General features: G+C 58.4%; 5 protein-coding genes across 5 annotated transcripts; 3 read left to right on the top strand and 2 right to left on the bottom strand.

Annotated features, from left to right (window-relative positions):
* Nucleotides 1-1,001: 1,001 nt before the first annotated feature.
* Nucleotides 1,002-1,926, top strand: SCHCODRAFT_02637291 (uncharacterized protein). Its single transcript, XM_003028573.2, has 2 exons — nt 1,002-1,216; nt 1,275-1,926. Exons 1-2 carry the CDS (start codon nt 1,093-1,095, stop codon nt 1,568-1,570), a joined length of 420 nt encoding a protein of 139 aa, XP_003028619.1. The 5' UTR covers nt 1,002-1,092; the 3' UTR covers nt 1,571-1,926.
* Nucleotides 1,927-2,100: 174 nt separating this feature from the next.
* On the top strand, nt 2,101-2,544 carry SCHCODRAFT_02712752 (uncharacterized protein; the record flags this gene model as incomplete). Its single annotated transcript, XM_050347049.1, has 1 exon — nt 2,101-2,544. A coding segment is annotated over one exon (300 nt), but the record flags the coding sequence as incomplete, so codon positions are not given.
* Nucleotides 2,545-3,932: 1,388 nt separating this feature from the next.
* Nucleotides 3,933-4,127, top strand: SCHCODRAFT_02479622 (uncharacterized protein; the record flags this gene model as incomplete). Its single annotated transcript, XM_050342775.1, has 1 exon — nt 3,933-4,127. A coding segment is annotated over one exon (195 nt), but the record flags the coding sequence as incomplete, so codon positions are not given.
* A 209-nt stretch (nt 4,128-4,336) lies between these two features.
* SCHCODRAFT_02512870 (uncharacterized protein) lies at nt 4,337-4,510 on the bottom strand (the record flags this gene model as incomplete). Its single annotated transcript, XM_050343280.1, has 1 exon — nt 4,337-4,510. A coding segment is annotated over one exon (174 nt), but the record flags the coding sequence as incomplete, so codon positions are not given.
* A 5,055-nt stretch (nt 4,511-9,565) lies between these two features.
* SCHCODRAFT_01102414 (uncharacterized protein) lies at nt 9,566-13,194 on the bottom strand (the record flags this gene model as incomplete). Its single annotated transcript, XM_003028874.3, has 8 exons — nt 9,566-9,707; nt 9,766-10,993; nt 11,041-11,153; nt 11,205-11,333; nt 11,382-11,815; nt 11,870-12,192; nt 12,489-12,717; nt 12,769-13,194. 8 exons carry the CDS (start codon nt 13,192-13,194, stop codon nt 9,566-9,568), a joined length of 3,024 nt encoding a protein of 1,007 aa, XP_003028920.2.
* Nucleotides 13,195-13,674: the final 480 nt, after the last annotated feature.

The following is a 13,674-nucleotide window of genomic DNA, read 5'->3' as shown; positions in this document are numbered from 1 at the left end:
GTTTACACTGGGTCAAATCCAGTAGAGAAGATCCACGTGCATATCTTGTAGCATTTCGTGCGCACTGCAGTAAAATTCAGCAGGGGTAACAGCTGCATGGAAGTTCAGGCTGAAGACGGAGGATGCTGGCGTGACGCAAGAGCAATGTTGTGACATGAATGTGACATGCGCGTCATCCCGTCACTGCTCCTCGTCTTGAACGTCCATTCCTTGACTCACTCTCGGCAATCGATAGTAGTGAACACAGGCCAATCAATCCCCATGATGAACATGATTCAGAGAGATATGCATGAACTCCTAAACTGAACAGCTTACGCCAAGTCTAGCTGCGGACGTGACAAGAATCCCGTACGTACTCAGACTCGCCTCCTCCCCCGCGTTCTCTCTTTGACCTCAGCCACAGACGGATCTCGTTTGTGATAACACAAAAGGGGCCGATCTCTCTCCACAGTCTTTCCCCAGCACCCTTGGATCCCCGCGGTCGCCCAATCCAGACTGCTGCCCCGCTCCCGTTCCTCCACGAACTTTTGTCGTTGCCCCGCCTCAACATTGGAATCCGAGCTGTCTGGGCCAGACAATACCTGCTGTATCCTTTCCAGCCCTTCGCCGCAAGGCTACCTGGACCGTCCCCCAACCTTCGAACTTATTCCATCACAATGTGCGCACCGGTCTAGACGTCAATCACGCAGATCCCATCCGCAATTAGATCGCTTTCTTCACACTATCACCTCCCAATACGTCTTCAAGACCACTCTCAGCCCTCTGCCCGCGGCCTGCGCGCTCATTCACGGCGTTTGCTCTGCGTATCTTGTACGCTTCCCAGCACATGCTGCCCGCTCTACCACGGCCCATGTGCCTCTGCGCAGGAAGCAAAACCACCATGCTATCAACTTCGCCCGCGCTTTGTTCTCCTTCTGAAGGTTCCATTCGACACAGATTCGACCGCGCAGGTTCCGGATGGAGCTATTCAGGGGCAGCTGCCTAAACTGCCGCGGTGGGCACGGCGCCTAAAACGTCACCGCCACCGCGTGGTAGCGCGTATAAAGGTGACGCACCGAGAATGGGCGGGCACCCCTTCGCCTGCCCCTCCAAATGAGCGCCACGATCTGCACGCCGTGCAACGCGCCTTCGATGACGACTACGACGCCTGCAGGGTCGTGCCCGGGCGCGTCATTCGCGTTCGCCACCATCAAGGACGCCGTCCACCTTGTTCAGGGTGCGCGCGACATTACTGATCGCCTTGTATGCATCGCGACTGACGCGCAACGTTGCAGTGTGCCCAGATACCCCCCTCACGGGCATGACCGCGGTCGACGTGAAGGTCTTCCGCCACGACTGCGTCTCTGTATTCCGCTTCGCCGGCACGCTCGCCGTGCACCCCGCCGACCTGCGCATCCTGGAGGTCCTCGCCGACGAGGGCACGCTCTACGAAGAGCACACCGGCACGGTCTTCCTCGCGAAGGAGAACATTGAGCGCCTGCGGAAGATGTCGCGCGCGGTTCAGCCGCGCAGCGCACGGCGCCTCAGCATTCGCTCCCCCTACTCGGGGTACCCGCACGGATTGCATTGAGCACCCACCCATCTCATGATGCTCTCATCTCATTCCATGACCGCATACCTACGTCCGCTTCCTGCTCTGGACTGCTGGATCTCATTGTTGTATCATAGACACGCTCCCCGTTCCGTCCACGCCTGCACTTACTAGATAACTTATGCTCACCGGTCCCCGCTGCTCGTACGCTACAGCAATGCTATGTTGCCGAGCCCATGTTCCTGGTCTCTACGACATGCGCAGCCCAGCCTCCGTTTCGGGCACGCACTTTGTCTAGCTTTTGTGTCCGTCATGCTAGGCAGGTACGAGGCGCGTCCTTCCTCCGCTAAAAGCGAGACAAGGCCGGAGCTCGATGCGTCCATCGGCTGTGCTCGCGGATCGACTCGGTGCTCTCCATATCCCTTGTGCGCTTGTCCTGCTCATCCTGCTTCCAAGTCAATTCCCAGCCCGCACTGAATAGAACAGCACTCCATCTAGACTGCGCTCGGCGTCGAAGTCCATCGTCCGAAGGCACCTTGTTCACGCGATGGGACACAGTACGCAGCGTACGCGGTTCCCGCTCCCATGAACGTCGGCAAACCCAAGATATCGTTGAATTGTCGACGTCGGCGCCGCGGCCGACGGCGCGCTCGCACGATGCATGGCGCCGAAGCGCGTTAGGTGGTCCTCAATGCACAGCTGGTGGTATCCCTATTACGTGCGTCTCGTTCTCAGGGCGCACAACTCTCAGCGCGTTCGCGCCTTCTCTCATGCCGTGCATACCTTCCATCGCACCTCCCGTGCCTTCTCTCGCGCCGCCCGTGATCAGGCGGTCGCTGCTCGTCGGACGGTGGCCCTTGCAAAACTAACAATGGCTCTACAGCCCTATTTTCTGTTCATTATAGGTGACGATGAAGAGCACGTTACCGTGTATTGGCTCCGCTAACGTTTCACGGCGGATGTCCTTCGCGGATGTCGGGACTAACACAAGGGCGTGTCGGACCAACAAAGGCTCGTGTCGAACATCGTGGTTCGAGATGAGCGGCAATCACCGTAATCTCCCACGCTATTGTTCGAATTGAGGTGTGCACGTGCGGTTGTATCTTCGGGGCTCCCGCCACGACTTGAATCTGAAGACGCAGAAGTCTCTGTGTACTTGCATTTCTGAGGCTAACCCGGAGAGCTCTTTCAGTCTCATTAACTCTCTGGTGTTCCTGGCTGAATATGCTCAACCTGTCGAAACCTCCAGGCTCAACCCTCGCGACATCTCAGACGAAGCTGAGGCCATCTGACTGATATCCGACGCCTAAACACGCATCGCAGACCCTGGTCGGCTACTTTACCACAAGGATCTTCGTTTAGATATCCTTCAACTGATTCTTGCAATGTCTCTATCGATACTTCGCGATCCTTGCTTTCAATTGCCCGGCTCGATAAGACCTCGACGCCTCCCCCCAAACATCCCCATCTCCCCCGTGGGGTAGTATAACCTCGTCTGCGGGGAAGCTGACTGTGGTCTGCCTCCGAAGGAGAAGGACCCTTCACGTGAGCTAGGCAGCACCCTCCCTCGACACTGCCGACATTACAGGACGACACCGTCAAGGAGTGGGCGATCGACGACAGCCTTTCATTAGGCTCCGACCACTTTGCTCTCCGATGGGTAGTGGACCCCGGGATGCATGAGGTCGAGAACCCCTTTGGTGAGAAGTACTCGCTGAAGGATGTCGAGCCGGATGACTGGCGCTCGGCCCTTCGTGAGGAGCTGGACCACATCCGCGGAATCTTCGATAAGCTCTGCGAGAACCCGAATGCTGTCACGACTGACGATCTTGACCAGGCCGCTGACCTCTTTGATATGGCAATGCACAACGCAACAGCAAGAGTCGGGAAACCACGCCGCCCGTCCCCAAAAGCTAAGCCCTGGTGGAACACGGAGCTTTCTGACGCCGCCAACAGACTCAACGACCTCAAGAGGCAGATGAAGGACGAAGAACGACGACTTGGCGTACGAAGCCGCCACATCCGCTTCCTCGTCGCCAAGGCGAAGAACTACCTTCGCCGACGCGTCAGGCATGCGAAAACGGCCTGGGTAACCGAGATTACGGAGAACGCAACACTCGAGGAGTCGTTCGGGCTCAGGAAGTGGTCGACAGGCTCACGCAACTACCCGACCCCTGCCATTAAGAGGAATGATGGCTCCGTCGCAACAACACCCGAGGACAAGCGAGAAGCACTCAGAGAGGAGCTCTTCCAGGCCCCTCCACCCCTCCCAAAGACGTACGAGGTGGACCTCGAGAACCCGCGAGCTGACGAGCTTCCATTCCAGGATGTTACGGAGGCAGAGATTGATGAGGCCATACGCGACGCCAGCTCGGTGTCCGCACCAGGAGCCAGCCAAAACTCGTACCGAGTGATCAAATGGGCCTGGCCAGAGGCGACGGAACAGATTACATCCCTCGTCCGGCTATGCGTACGCCTTGGCCACCACCCAAGGGGTTGGCGACGCGCAGTGGCAGTCGCACTGCGGAAGCCGAGGAAGCCCGATTACTCCAAGCCGAGGGCATATCGCCTTATCACGCTCCTCGAGTGTATGGGAAAGGTGGTCGAAAAGGTCATGGCCAAGCGACTGGCCTTCATCGCCGGTGCCCACGGTCTCATCCCGCCGACTCAGTTTGGTGGACTACCGAACGCGTCCGCAACAGACGCAATCATGACGTTCGTTAGCGACGTCCACGCTGCCTGGAACAATGGCAAGGTGACGTCTTCTCTCGACTTTGATATAAAAGGATACTTTGACAATGTCAATCATACTCGTCTGCTACATGTACTGCGGGCTGAAGGCCTCCCCCTCCCATATGTACAATGGGTCGCGAGCTTCCTCTCTGATCGAGAGGTGGCAATATGTCTGGATGGCGAACGTGGGGACATGAAACCGGTGGCAAACGGCATCCCCCAGGGATCGCCAATCTCCCCCATCCTCGCCGCCTTTTACTCCGCAGAGCTGATCAAGATTTTTGCCCAGCGCGAACTAGAATATCGGCGGCAAACAGCAACGGCACAAGGACTCGACCCCGACAACGAGGACAACATTCAGCGCGCCGTCGACCGAGGCGACGTGGCTACTGCGGTCACCCTGCTGATGTACGTGGACAACGGCAAACTATATGTCTCCTCCGACTCGCTCGACCGCAACGTCAAACTCCTAAAGGAGGCCTACAAGATAGTCGAAGGCTGGATCGCCGAAGTCGGACTAGCGTCGGACGTGGACAAACGCGAACTTATGCATTTCACGCGCCGGCACAAGAAAGACAAGGACAAGAACCCGCCCATGAAGATCACCGACCGCGATGGCGTCACACGCACCGTGTCCGCCCGTGCGTGCGCGCGGTGGCTCGGAATACACCTTGACCGCTTTCACGAGCTAAAGAAGCGCAGGACGCGCAAGACCTCAGTCTTCCTGCTAGTGGAATAGCGACTGATATTCATACCTAAAGAAGCGCAGGACGCGCAAGACTAAAGTACAGTCAGTAAATAGTATGAGTATAGTAAGTGAGATAACATACCCTCAGTCTTCCTGCTAGTGGAATAGCGACTGAGGGAAAAGAGATGTACAGTAAGGATAAATACGGACGCCCCCGGAGCGGCGTGGGAAAGTTCTTCCCGAATAGGAAGGCGGACCAAAAGCGTGGACGCGAGGCAAACCGTCCGCCCATGGGAGGAGGCAGACTCGCCCTCTATACCCTACTTTTGACACTCCCACTCGAGTCTGGCCGTAAACCCATACCTTGGCAGAACTTGAGATGCTTCTCATGAGGTAGTGCCTTGGTGAAGATGTCCGCAACCATCTCGTCCGTGGGGTACCAAAGGACAACGCACTCGCCGGTGGCAACCAGCCCATCGCGGATATAGTGGTACTTCCGCTGGATGTGCTTGGTCCGAGCCCGGAACTGAGCATCCTGGCTGAGGATGATGGCCGCGCGGTTGTCGCACCTAAGCTCGGTGGCACCGGCCTGCGGACGTCCCAACTCCTCAAAGAATGAGCGGAGCCACGCCAAGTGCTGGCCAGCATTAGCTAGACCAATGTACTCCGACTCGGTAGAAGAGAGAGAGACCATGGACTGCCGCTTGCTGGACCAACCAATGGCGCCCCGACTTGAGATGAACACAAAGCCGGAGGTAGACTTGGACGTGTCGTTGCATCCGCCCCAGTCAGCGTCGGTGTAGCCATGGAAGTCGAGGTCCATGCCGGCGTCAGCGCCATCATAGACAAGGCACCAGTCGCGCGTCTTCTTGAGGTACCGGAGGACGCGCTTGGCCAGTTCCCAATGGCAGGCCTTGGGGGCGGCGCTATAGCGGCCAAGAACCCCCACCACATAGGCGGTATCCGGTCGGGTGCCCATCATCCCGTACATGAGCGAGCCCACTACGTTCTGGTAGGAGACGACAGGACCTCCAGGGACCAAGGCCATATGAGTGCGCACCTCGTTGTCGTTCGGGTCATCGGCGGAGATGCGAGTGCTTGTGGACATGGGGGTGCTGACGCCCGTGCAGTCCGACATGCCATACCGCTCAAGCACGGTGTCGATGTACTTCCTCTGGGAGAGGGAGATCGTGCGCTTGCCCGGGTGCCGGATGATCTCGATGCCCAGGAGGTACTTGGCGGGACCCAAGTCGCGCATCTTGAAGGAGGCGGTGAGCTTCTTCTTGATGCTGTCCATGAAAGGACGCGAGGTAGCGGCGAGGAGTAGGTCGTCAACGTAGACGACGAGGAAGCAGACCTGCTTACCATCCCGGAAGACGTAGAGGCAAGTCTCCGAGTTGAGGCGCACAAACCCGAGCTTGTCGAGCTTGTTGTGGAGTGTCTGATTCCACGCGCGACCGGCCTGCTTGAGGCCGTAGACCGACTTCTTGAGTCGCCAGCAGTAGCCCTCCCGGATGTCTACGCCAGTCGGGGGAAGCATGTAGAGCGTCTGTAGCAGCTCACCATTGAGGTAGGCGGTGTTCACATCCATCTGGTCAGTGTAAAGACCGAGGCGAACGGCAAGGGCGAGGATGATGCGGATGGACTCCAGACTTGCGACAGGCGCAAAGGTGTCCTGGTAGTCGACTCCTTCCTGCTGAGTGAAGCCGCGTGCCACAATGCGCACCTTGTACCGCTCAATGTTCCCTTGAGCATCCTCCTTCAAGGAGAAGACATGCTTGGAGGTGATCGGCTTGACGCCCTCCGGGATGGGTACCTCCTCGTAGACATCGTTCAGCTTGAAGCTGTTCAACTCCTCCGACTGCGCGTCCAACCACTTGTCGCGCTCTGGGCTCGCCATGGCTTGCTTCCAAGTGGTGGGAATCTTCCGCGCACCGCTGCTTGACCGACCACCAGATGCTGCGCCCGCAAAGAGTTCGTCATTGAGAAAAGCAAAGTTCACAGACTCGCCCTCTTCGTCAGGTTGACCCGGGGGATCCCCACCCCCCTGGGGAGGCGCTGGTGCAGGTTCTGGTTCGGGAGCTGGTGCCGGAGGTGGAGGAGGAGCTTCTGCCTGAGGCGGCTGCTCTCGACGTCGGCGATTGTCCTCGAGTTGCTGCTCGCGCGCGCGGATGTTCGCTTCGCGCTGCTTCCGCTGCTGGGCGGACACCTTCCGGTGGTTTTCCTGCCGCTCCCGGGCATTAATGTAGCCCTGGTCCTTGTGCTGGTTCGCTGTTCGCTCTTCTGGCTTGCGAAGGCCAGGGCGGCGCGATGGACCAGCAGCGGGGGCGGGAGCCGGCGGTGGCGTGGCCGGTGGCAGTGACCGGCGCGGTATGCGTGTCTTAGGTGGACGCGGAGGAGGTGGTGGCCCGTCCGAGTCAGGTGAGGGCGGGCGATTATCTCCCACTGGCTCTGGCGTGGGTGGACGAGGTGCTCCCACTGACCTGGCTGCAGGTGGCTGGGCCGGCGCATCGTCATCGTCATCGTCCTCGCTGTCACTTCCCGCACCTGGTGCAGGAGTGTCCTTGGGCGGCAGACGGAAGTACTTGCCAAAGTCCTCCCACTGCTCGGCAGACACATCATCTTCGCCCGCGCGCATCTCGTCAGGAGAGGGGGAGGCGTCGTCGAACTTGACGTGCCGGGAGATGATGACCTTCCGAGTGGCAATCTCAAGGAGCTTGTACGCCTTTGTGCCCTCAGACCAAGCGTAGCCTATGAGGATGCACCGGCGGGCGCGGTCGGCGAACTTGCCTTTCCGCTTCTTCTTTGGGATGAGCGGGTAGGCGGGGCAACCGAAGGGGTGCAGGGCGTGGACGTCAATAGGGCGCTTGACCTTGCGCATGCGGTTGATGGGCAGTTCTCCCTTCTGGCGGCTAGCGGGCGACAGATTGATCATGTCGGTGGCGTACTCCATCGCGTACATCCAGTACTTCCGGGGAAGCTTGGCCGCGCAGAGGTTAGCGATCGCCCGAGGTCAGTCCCTATGAATGATGCAACAGTCCCCTGAGCCCTCAGGGGAAACTGATGCATCACTGGCCTGAACTTATAGGCCTGAGCTCTTAGGCCTTTGTTGCATCAACTGATGCAACAACTGACTGAGAAAACTACTATAGCTACAGCTACTCGGACAGTGCCGTACCCTCCTGCATCCTCGGCCATCGCCGTGGTCCCCGTCGTCGTCGCCAGCAGCGCGTGCACCGTCGTCGTCGTCGTCGTCGTCGTCCCGCCCTCCCGCCCTCCGACGCGCGCGCACGTGCAGCCCGCCTCCCGAAACTTCCCACGCTCCTCCCGCCGCGTCGCCCCGCCCTCCTGCCGCGTCGCCCCGCCCTTCCCGCCGCGTCGTGTAGCATCGCCCAGCCATCTCGCCACGCACACGGCTTGCCCCACTACCTAGCGCGTCGGGCTCGCACCATCCATCGCGCTCGCACGTGCACCTGCGATCCCTCGCCTCCCGTTCCCGCCTCTTCCCACGCTCCTCCCGCTGCGTCGCCCCGCCTTCGCCCCGCACACGATTGTGGCTGGCTCATCGCGCTCGCTCTCCTCGCAGTTGCACGTGCAGCCGCAGGCCCGCCGACGCTCATCCTTCCCGGCTTGCATGGGTACCCCGCATGTGTCCATTGGGAAACTCAGCCCCGCTTGCGAGCCATCGCGGGCTCGCCTGCTGCCACGCTGCACTACATCGCGCTCTCGCTGGGCCGGAGGTAGTCAGGGAGCCCGAATGTGTGCCCTGGACAGCCGCGGCAGGTGACTGCCATCCACACCCAACCACGCGAGCGACTTGCACTACCCATCGAAGAGCAGCGCGTGGCACATGCGCAGCGTGTCAATCGGCGCGCACGTGGAGAATCACGTAGCGTGCCAACTGACGAGGTGGAGGCCGACGAGGGCAAGGGTGTAGAGATGAGAATGTAGGTGCCGATGACGTGGGTGAGGAAGCCAGGAGCGTGTGGTGAGCGCGGTGCGGCTGGTGTGATAGGGAATGCGCTGGCGGTGTTGTAGTTGTCGATCGCGAGCAGTGCGAGATGAGGTGCGGTGGGCGCGCGTGCGATGCAGGCGAAATGAGAGCCGCCGTTGATCATTGTGAAAGCGCGTTATTGGATGCTCGATGTAGTGAGAAAGTTCAGGGCCCGGGATATTGAGCGCTTGAAGTGCCGGAAAAGCATTCGCGATGGGCGGCACCAATGGTGGGACGATCGAGGTGGTGGTGGTGGAAGACAGAGTTGCGAGGTGTGTTTGGCTCAAGTCGTAACGCCACATCAAAGCTCGTACAAACAGTCATGCACAATACACTCGGACCCACAAGTTCAAATCTCCGCAGTTCAAGATGTGTATTCACGAGGGTAAGTCGAGGGATATATTGTACTATGGGTGATATATAATAAGGGTGTATATAAGCTGTAAAGTAAGGTAACACGAAGTCCAGATGAAAGAATGAAGGTACAAGCACAACGAGAAGTTGAAGTTCGTCAGTGACATCAGGATAGCGAGAGAGCGTCGTTCGTGAGAGCATTGCGGTCGTAAAGGGAGAAATAACAGCCTTCCAGTGCGAAATATGCGAAAGGATCATAGCTATATCAGCGGCGGCGGCGGCGAGAGGACGAAGAGGTGGAAGTTGAGGCACGGCTAACGTGAGATGGCGTCGCAGCCTTCGACTCCTGCTGCTTGCGCTTCTTAGCAGGCGGGGGCGGAGGAGCATCGCCCGATGACATCCTCTTGCTATAGCATAGATATCAGTACGGAAACAAGGCTCAAAGGGCATGAGAATATGACGAACCTGCCAGTCTGGGACCTCCGAGTTACACCGGCCATAGCATTGAGAATGCCGCTCAGTTCGACGCATGCAGCTTCCCAATTATCGCGCTGGGTGGTAGTGTAGGTGCCGTGACCGTGTACCGCATCGCCCCACCAGAGAAGCGAGAGCACAATCTGCAGGACACCGTCCTTTCCGCAGGCCTTGTCCAGTCCATTCCAGGTCGTCGCGTCGGCGAGATCTACGCGCGACAGGTCGAGCAAGTAGCTGTTCTGGTTGCGGAGCCCTTCGGGAAGGTGTGCCGCCAGCCAGCCCCACCACTGCTGAGTGTACTCGTCGATGTCCTTGATGAGCATTGGGCGATCGTAGGGGCGGGCAATCTTGAGCCAAGCAGCATACTGGGGCGGGCGTGTCTTCTTGTCACTGATGACCTTGCGGCCCGCGTCCTTCGCTGGAAAGCCATGCGCCTCCTCAAACTCGACGTACGACTTGACGGCATCTCCGAAAGCCGTTGCCCAAGACTGTCCGCGCCTACAAGCTGTGACAGCCAGGCGTACGTGCTCAGACCACGCCGGCATCGCGTTCAGCTTCCATATGTCGTGGATGATGGGAGGAACGTTCGGATGGGAGCCGATTGCCGTGGGCGTAGCGGCCGTACGCAGCACCGGCTGCAGAGAAGCGCTCGGCGGCGGAGGCAGCGCCTGCGATGGCGCATGCGGCTCATCCATTCGCGGCAGGTTCTGCTGACAAGCTGGCGCCTGGATAGCGCGCGACGCAGAATTGGAGACGACGGATGATGCACGAGAAGGCTGAGCCGGCGATGACGCGTGGAGGAACAGAGGCTCGTCCTCGAGGGTAGGGGTCATTGGACGTGGCGCATTATTGAAGTCATTGGTGTTGTCCTGTTCATGGATCATGCGCATCATGTCGTGCTCGCGCTCAAGGCTGTCGTCGACGTGGGCGAAGGAGTTGTTGTCCCCCTCGCGAGCGACCTCGACGTTGCTGTCCTCTTGCTCTTGCTCGTGCTCATGTTGTCCAGGTTCGTGCTGACCCTGCTCGTCGTTAACTTCGTTCGCGTCGTATCCGGAGGTTTCGTCATCGTTAACATGGTCGTAGAAGTGGTCGTCGAAGAGGTCGTCCACGCTGGGGGGATTGTCGTCCTGCTCATCGGGTGTTGAATGATCCTCGTTTTCGGCCTCGAGAGGGCCCGTCAACGTCGAGGGAAGTGCTCGCGACATGCGTGTCTTCTTGCCTGCCTGAGTGTTAGAGCATGACTGGACTGGAGGACAAGCAACTCACTGAATACATGCTGTCCGTACTCCAGCATCCCCTTCTCCACTTGACGAAACTTCTCTTTAAAGAGCTGCGGCCACTTGGCTTTCGTGAGGGAATCCGCCGGATTGGCATGGACGCTGTCCATCTTCGGTCAGCAACTCGTGCGATCTGTAAGGCTATTCACGCACCTAAAAACGCCAAGATCTCCTCCGTCTTCGGGCATCGGGGCACATATCATGATCGCCGCAATACCCTTGAACGACCCCGCCGCAGCGTCAGCGAACGGTTGAAGGTAAAGGGCAGCCGAATCGTATAACCTGTCGCGCGTTGAGCTGGTGAACACGGCTAAAAGGTCAGGAACGTACCTCTGGAGCTCTTCAGGCGTCGTCGGCGCGTTGGGGTTAATCAGCTCGCGAGCCGCTCGCCGTTGCCTGTCCAACTCCTCCGCGTGCATCTTCTCCACCATAGCCTTGTACTCGGGGGGCTCCTTTGCCCAAAACTCGTTCGTAACGCGGTTACGGACACCCATGGTTGTCGGCTTGTCCTCGGAGAAAGGGGCTCCCGCTGACTCGGCTGCCTCCTTCTTCGCCTGCCAGGACTGCATCTCCGCCTGGAAGCGCTCCTCGAAAGTCTTCTTGATACGCTCCGTGTAGCATAGAGTCGAGTAGTATTGGGATGTGCGGGTAGAGACAGTGATCTTCGTCTTGCCGGCAGCTTGGGCGAGCGCGACGGCCTGAAGGTCAATTGACACCGTTCGATTATGTTGCTTTGCTTTCCGTCGGTAGTAAGCACTGATGTCCTATGAGAGACGCGTTAGGAGCTAGGACAGTAGCGAGAAGGCAGAACCACGTACAGAAGCCAGCCCGGTGATGACTGTTGCCCGTTTTCCGCACTCGTCCGCGGTCAAGCCCCTCGTGGTGACGAGTGCATCGACATCCGCCTGCGTCGGCTCTTCCTCGCCGTTCTCGATATCCTGCTTCCTGAAGTCGAATTCGAAAGGATTATTGCCAGCGAGGCAGAGCAATCCTCGCGCGACAGTGCGATAGACCAGGCGTCTGGCTCGGTCGGACGTCGCGGCTTCGAATTCTGCGCGGTGGCGGTCGATGTAGACGAACTTGTTGCCACACACCCACGACGCCGGCGCCATAGAAGCGATGGACGGGCACTTGAGCCGCGCTAGAAGATGACTGCGTAACAAGAGAGGTGAGCACCAAATAACTGCCGCATCTTGCCGTGCAACAACACGACCAAATAAACAGTTGCCACCATGCGTACAGGCGGTCCTTGGGACCTCTCTCAGACGAAATGCAAGATCAAAGCGATATCAAAACAAAAGAGTATCAATCTGAGTCCATTCAGGTTCAAAATAGGAAGGATGTATCATATAGGTCAAATGGGGGAGTAACGGCGTTCCTGGCGCAGACGTGCCAAGCGAGAGAGAGGGGCGGGGCCGCGAGGAGTAAACAACGTACGGCGTAGGTTCTCCAGCTCAGTATGGTCATGAATAGGGTCTAGAAGCCGTTCTGTCGGTTTGAAGTGGTGACGGTGTTCTTCGTACATCTGCGGATCGCAGCGCAAACGTACTACAAGGTTGAAGTACCGCTCTCGTGCACGAGCTAAGCGAGCCTGCTGCTCGTGAGCGTCGAGCCCTGCCTCCCAGAACTGTGTCCCTTCGAATGGCAGCATGGGATATCGCTCGTCCTGTCGAAAAGACGAGTTAGCGATGATCACAAGCAAGGCATATAGACACACCAATAGGCGAGACCTTTCGGTCGGATCCCGCGCCAAAGCCCGCCTCTCGCGCGCCTCTGCGACGCGGACCAGCTGTGCTTCCCTCCGCTCCTTCCGTTCCTGCTCCTTCCTATCCTCCTCCTCGAAAAAATCGACCTCACCCGGGCGCAGCACGTATCCGTTCGTGGACAGACGCCAGCCTCTCGGTAGAGGCTGTTGCCGGTTTGCCGAAGACGAACCCTGTCGGGGCTCTACGCGGGGCGAGGTCGCTTGAAAAAATTGGATGCTCCGAGACCGACGTGGTGGTTCAAGGGTGCTGGTGTCGGAAAGACGTGCACTGTAAGGGTTCCCGTGTTGGGGTCGACGAATGGCAGGTGTAGGAGGTAAGGAAGAAGCTAGAGATGTTTGCCGAGCCCTGCTAGAGGTGCTCGGCGCCGCAAGGGGCATGGGGGCTGCCAGACGTGAAGGCGTGAGGAGAGACTCAGAGGCGCCGACGGACGTCAGGCCGGCCGATCACGCCGTCTCGGCAAACACCGAAAATCGAACTTCGAGCGATATGTACAACGGCCATAGACTAGTAAAATATCTCTCACTTCTCTGGTGAGCCCCTATAGCATACCAAGTACCTGTGTACTATATCCTCATCACTGACTTTGGTGGTAATCGAATGGATTCTACAATGTGAACACTGATGTATATGACGCGGTCCGACCGACTGCTGCCAGCGGTCCGAGCTGTATCGAGTTGTGTGCTAAGCCTGCTGAAGATTCGTAGAAACGCAGCATTCTCGAGATACAGATACCTCGCCTAAAGCAATGATCAAGTCAGGTGGCCATGAAATATATTTGGCCCGTTGAAGAGCCCGACTGAGCTAGCGATGCTCATTGCCATAAATCGCAATCAGATGCGACCGTTTAACGAGACACC

This window comes from Schizophyllum commune, assembly GCF_000143185.2.
Source record: "Schizophyllum commune H4-8 unplaced genomic scaffold SCHCOscaffold_10, whole genome shotgun sequence".
Lineage (NCBI taxonomy): Eukaryota > Fungi > Basidiomycota > Agaricomycetes > Agaricales > Schizophyllaceae > Schizophyllum > Schizophyllum commune.
Note: the sequence above shows the minus strand (reverse complement) of the source record. Positions and strands in the feature narration are given on the sequence as shown.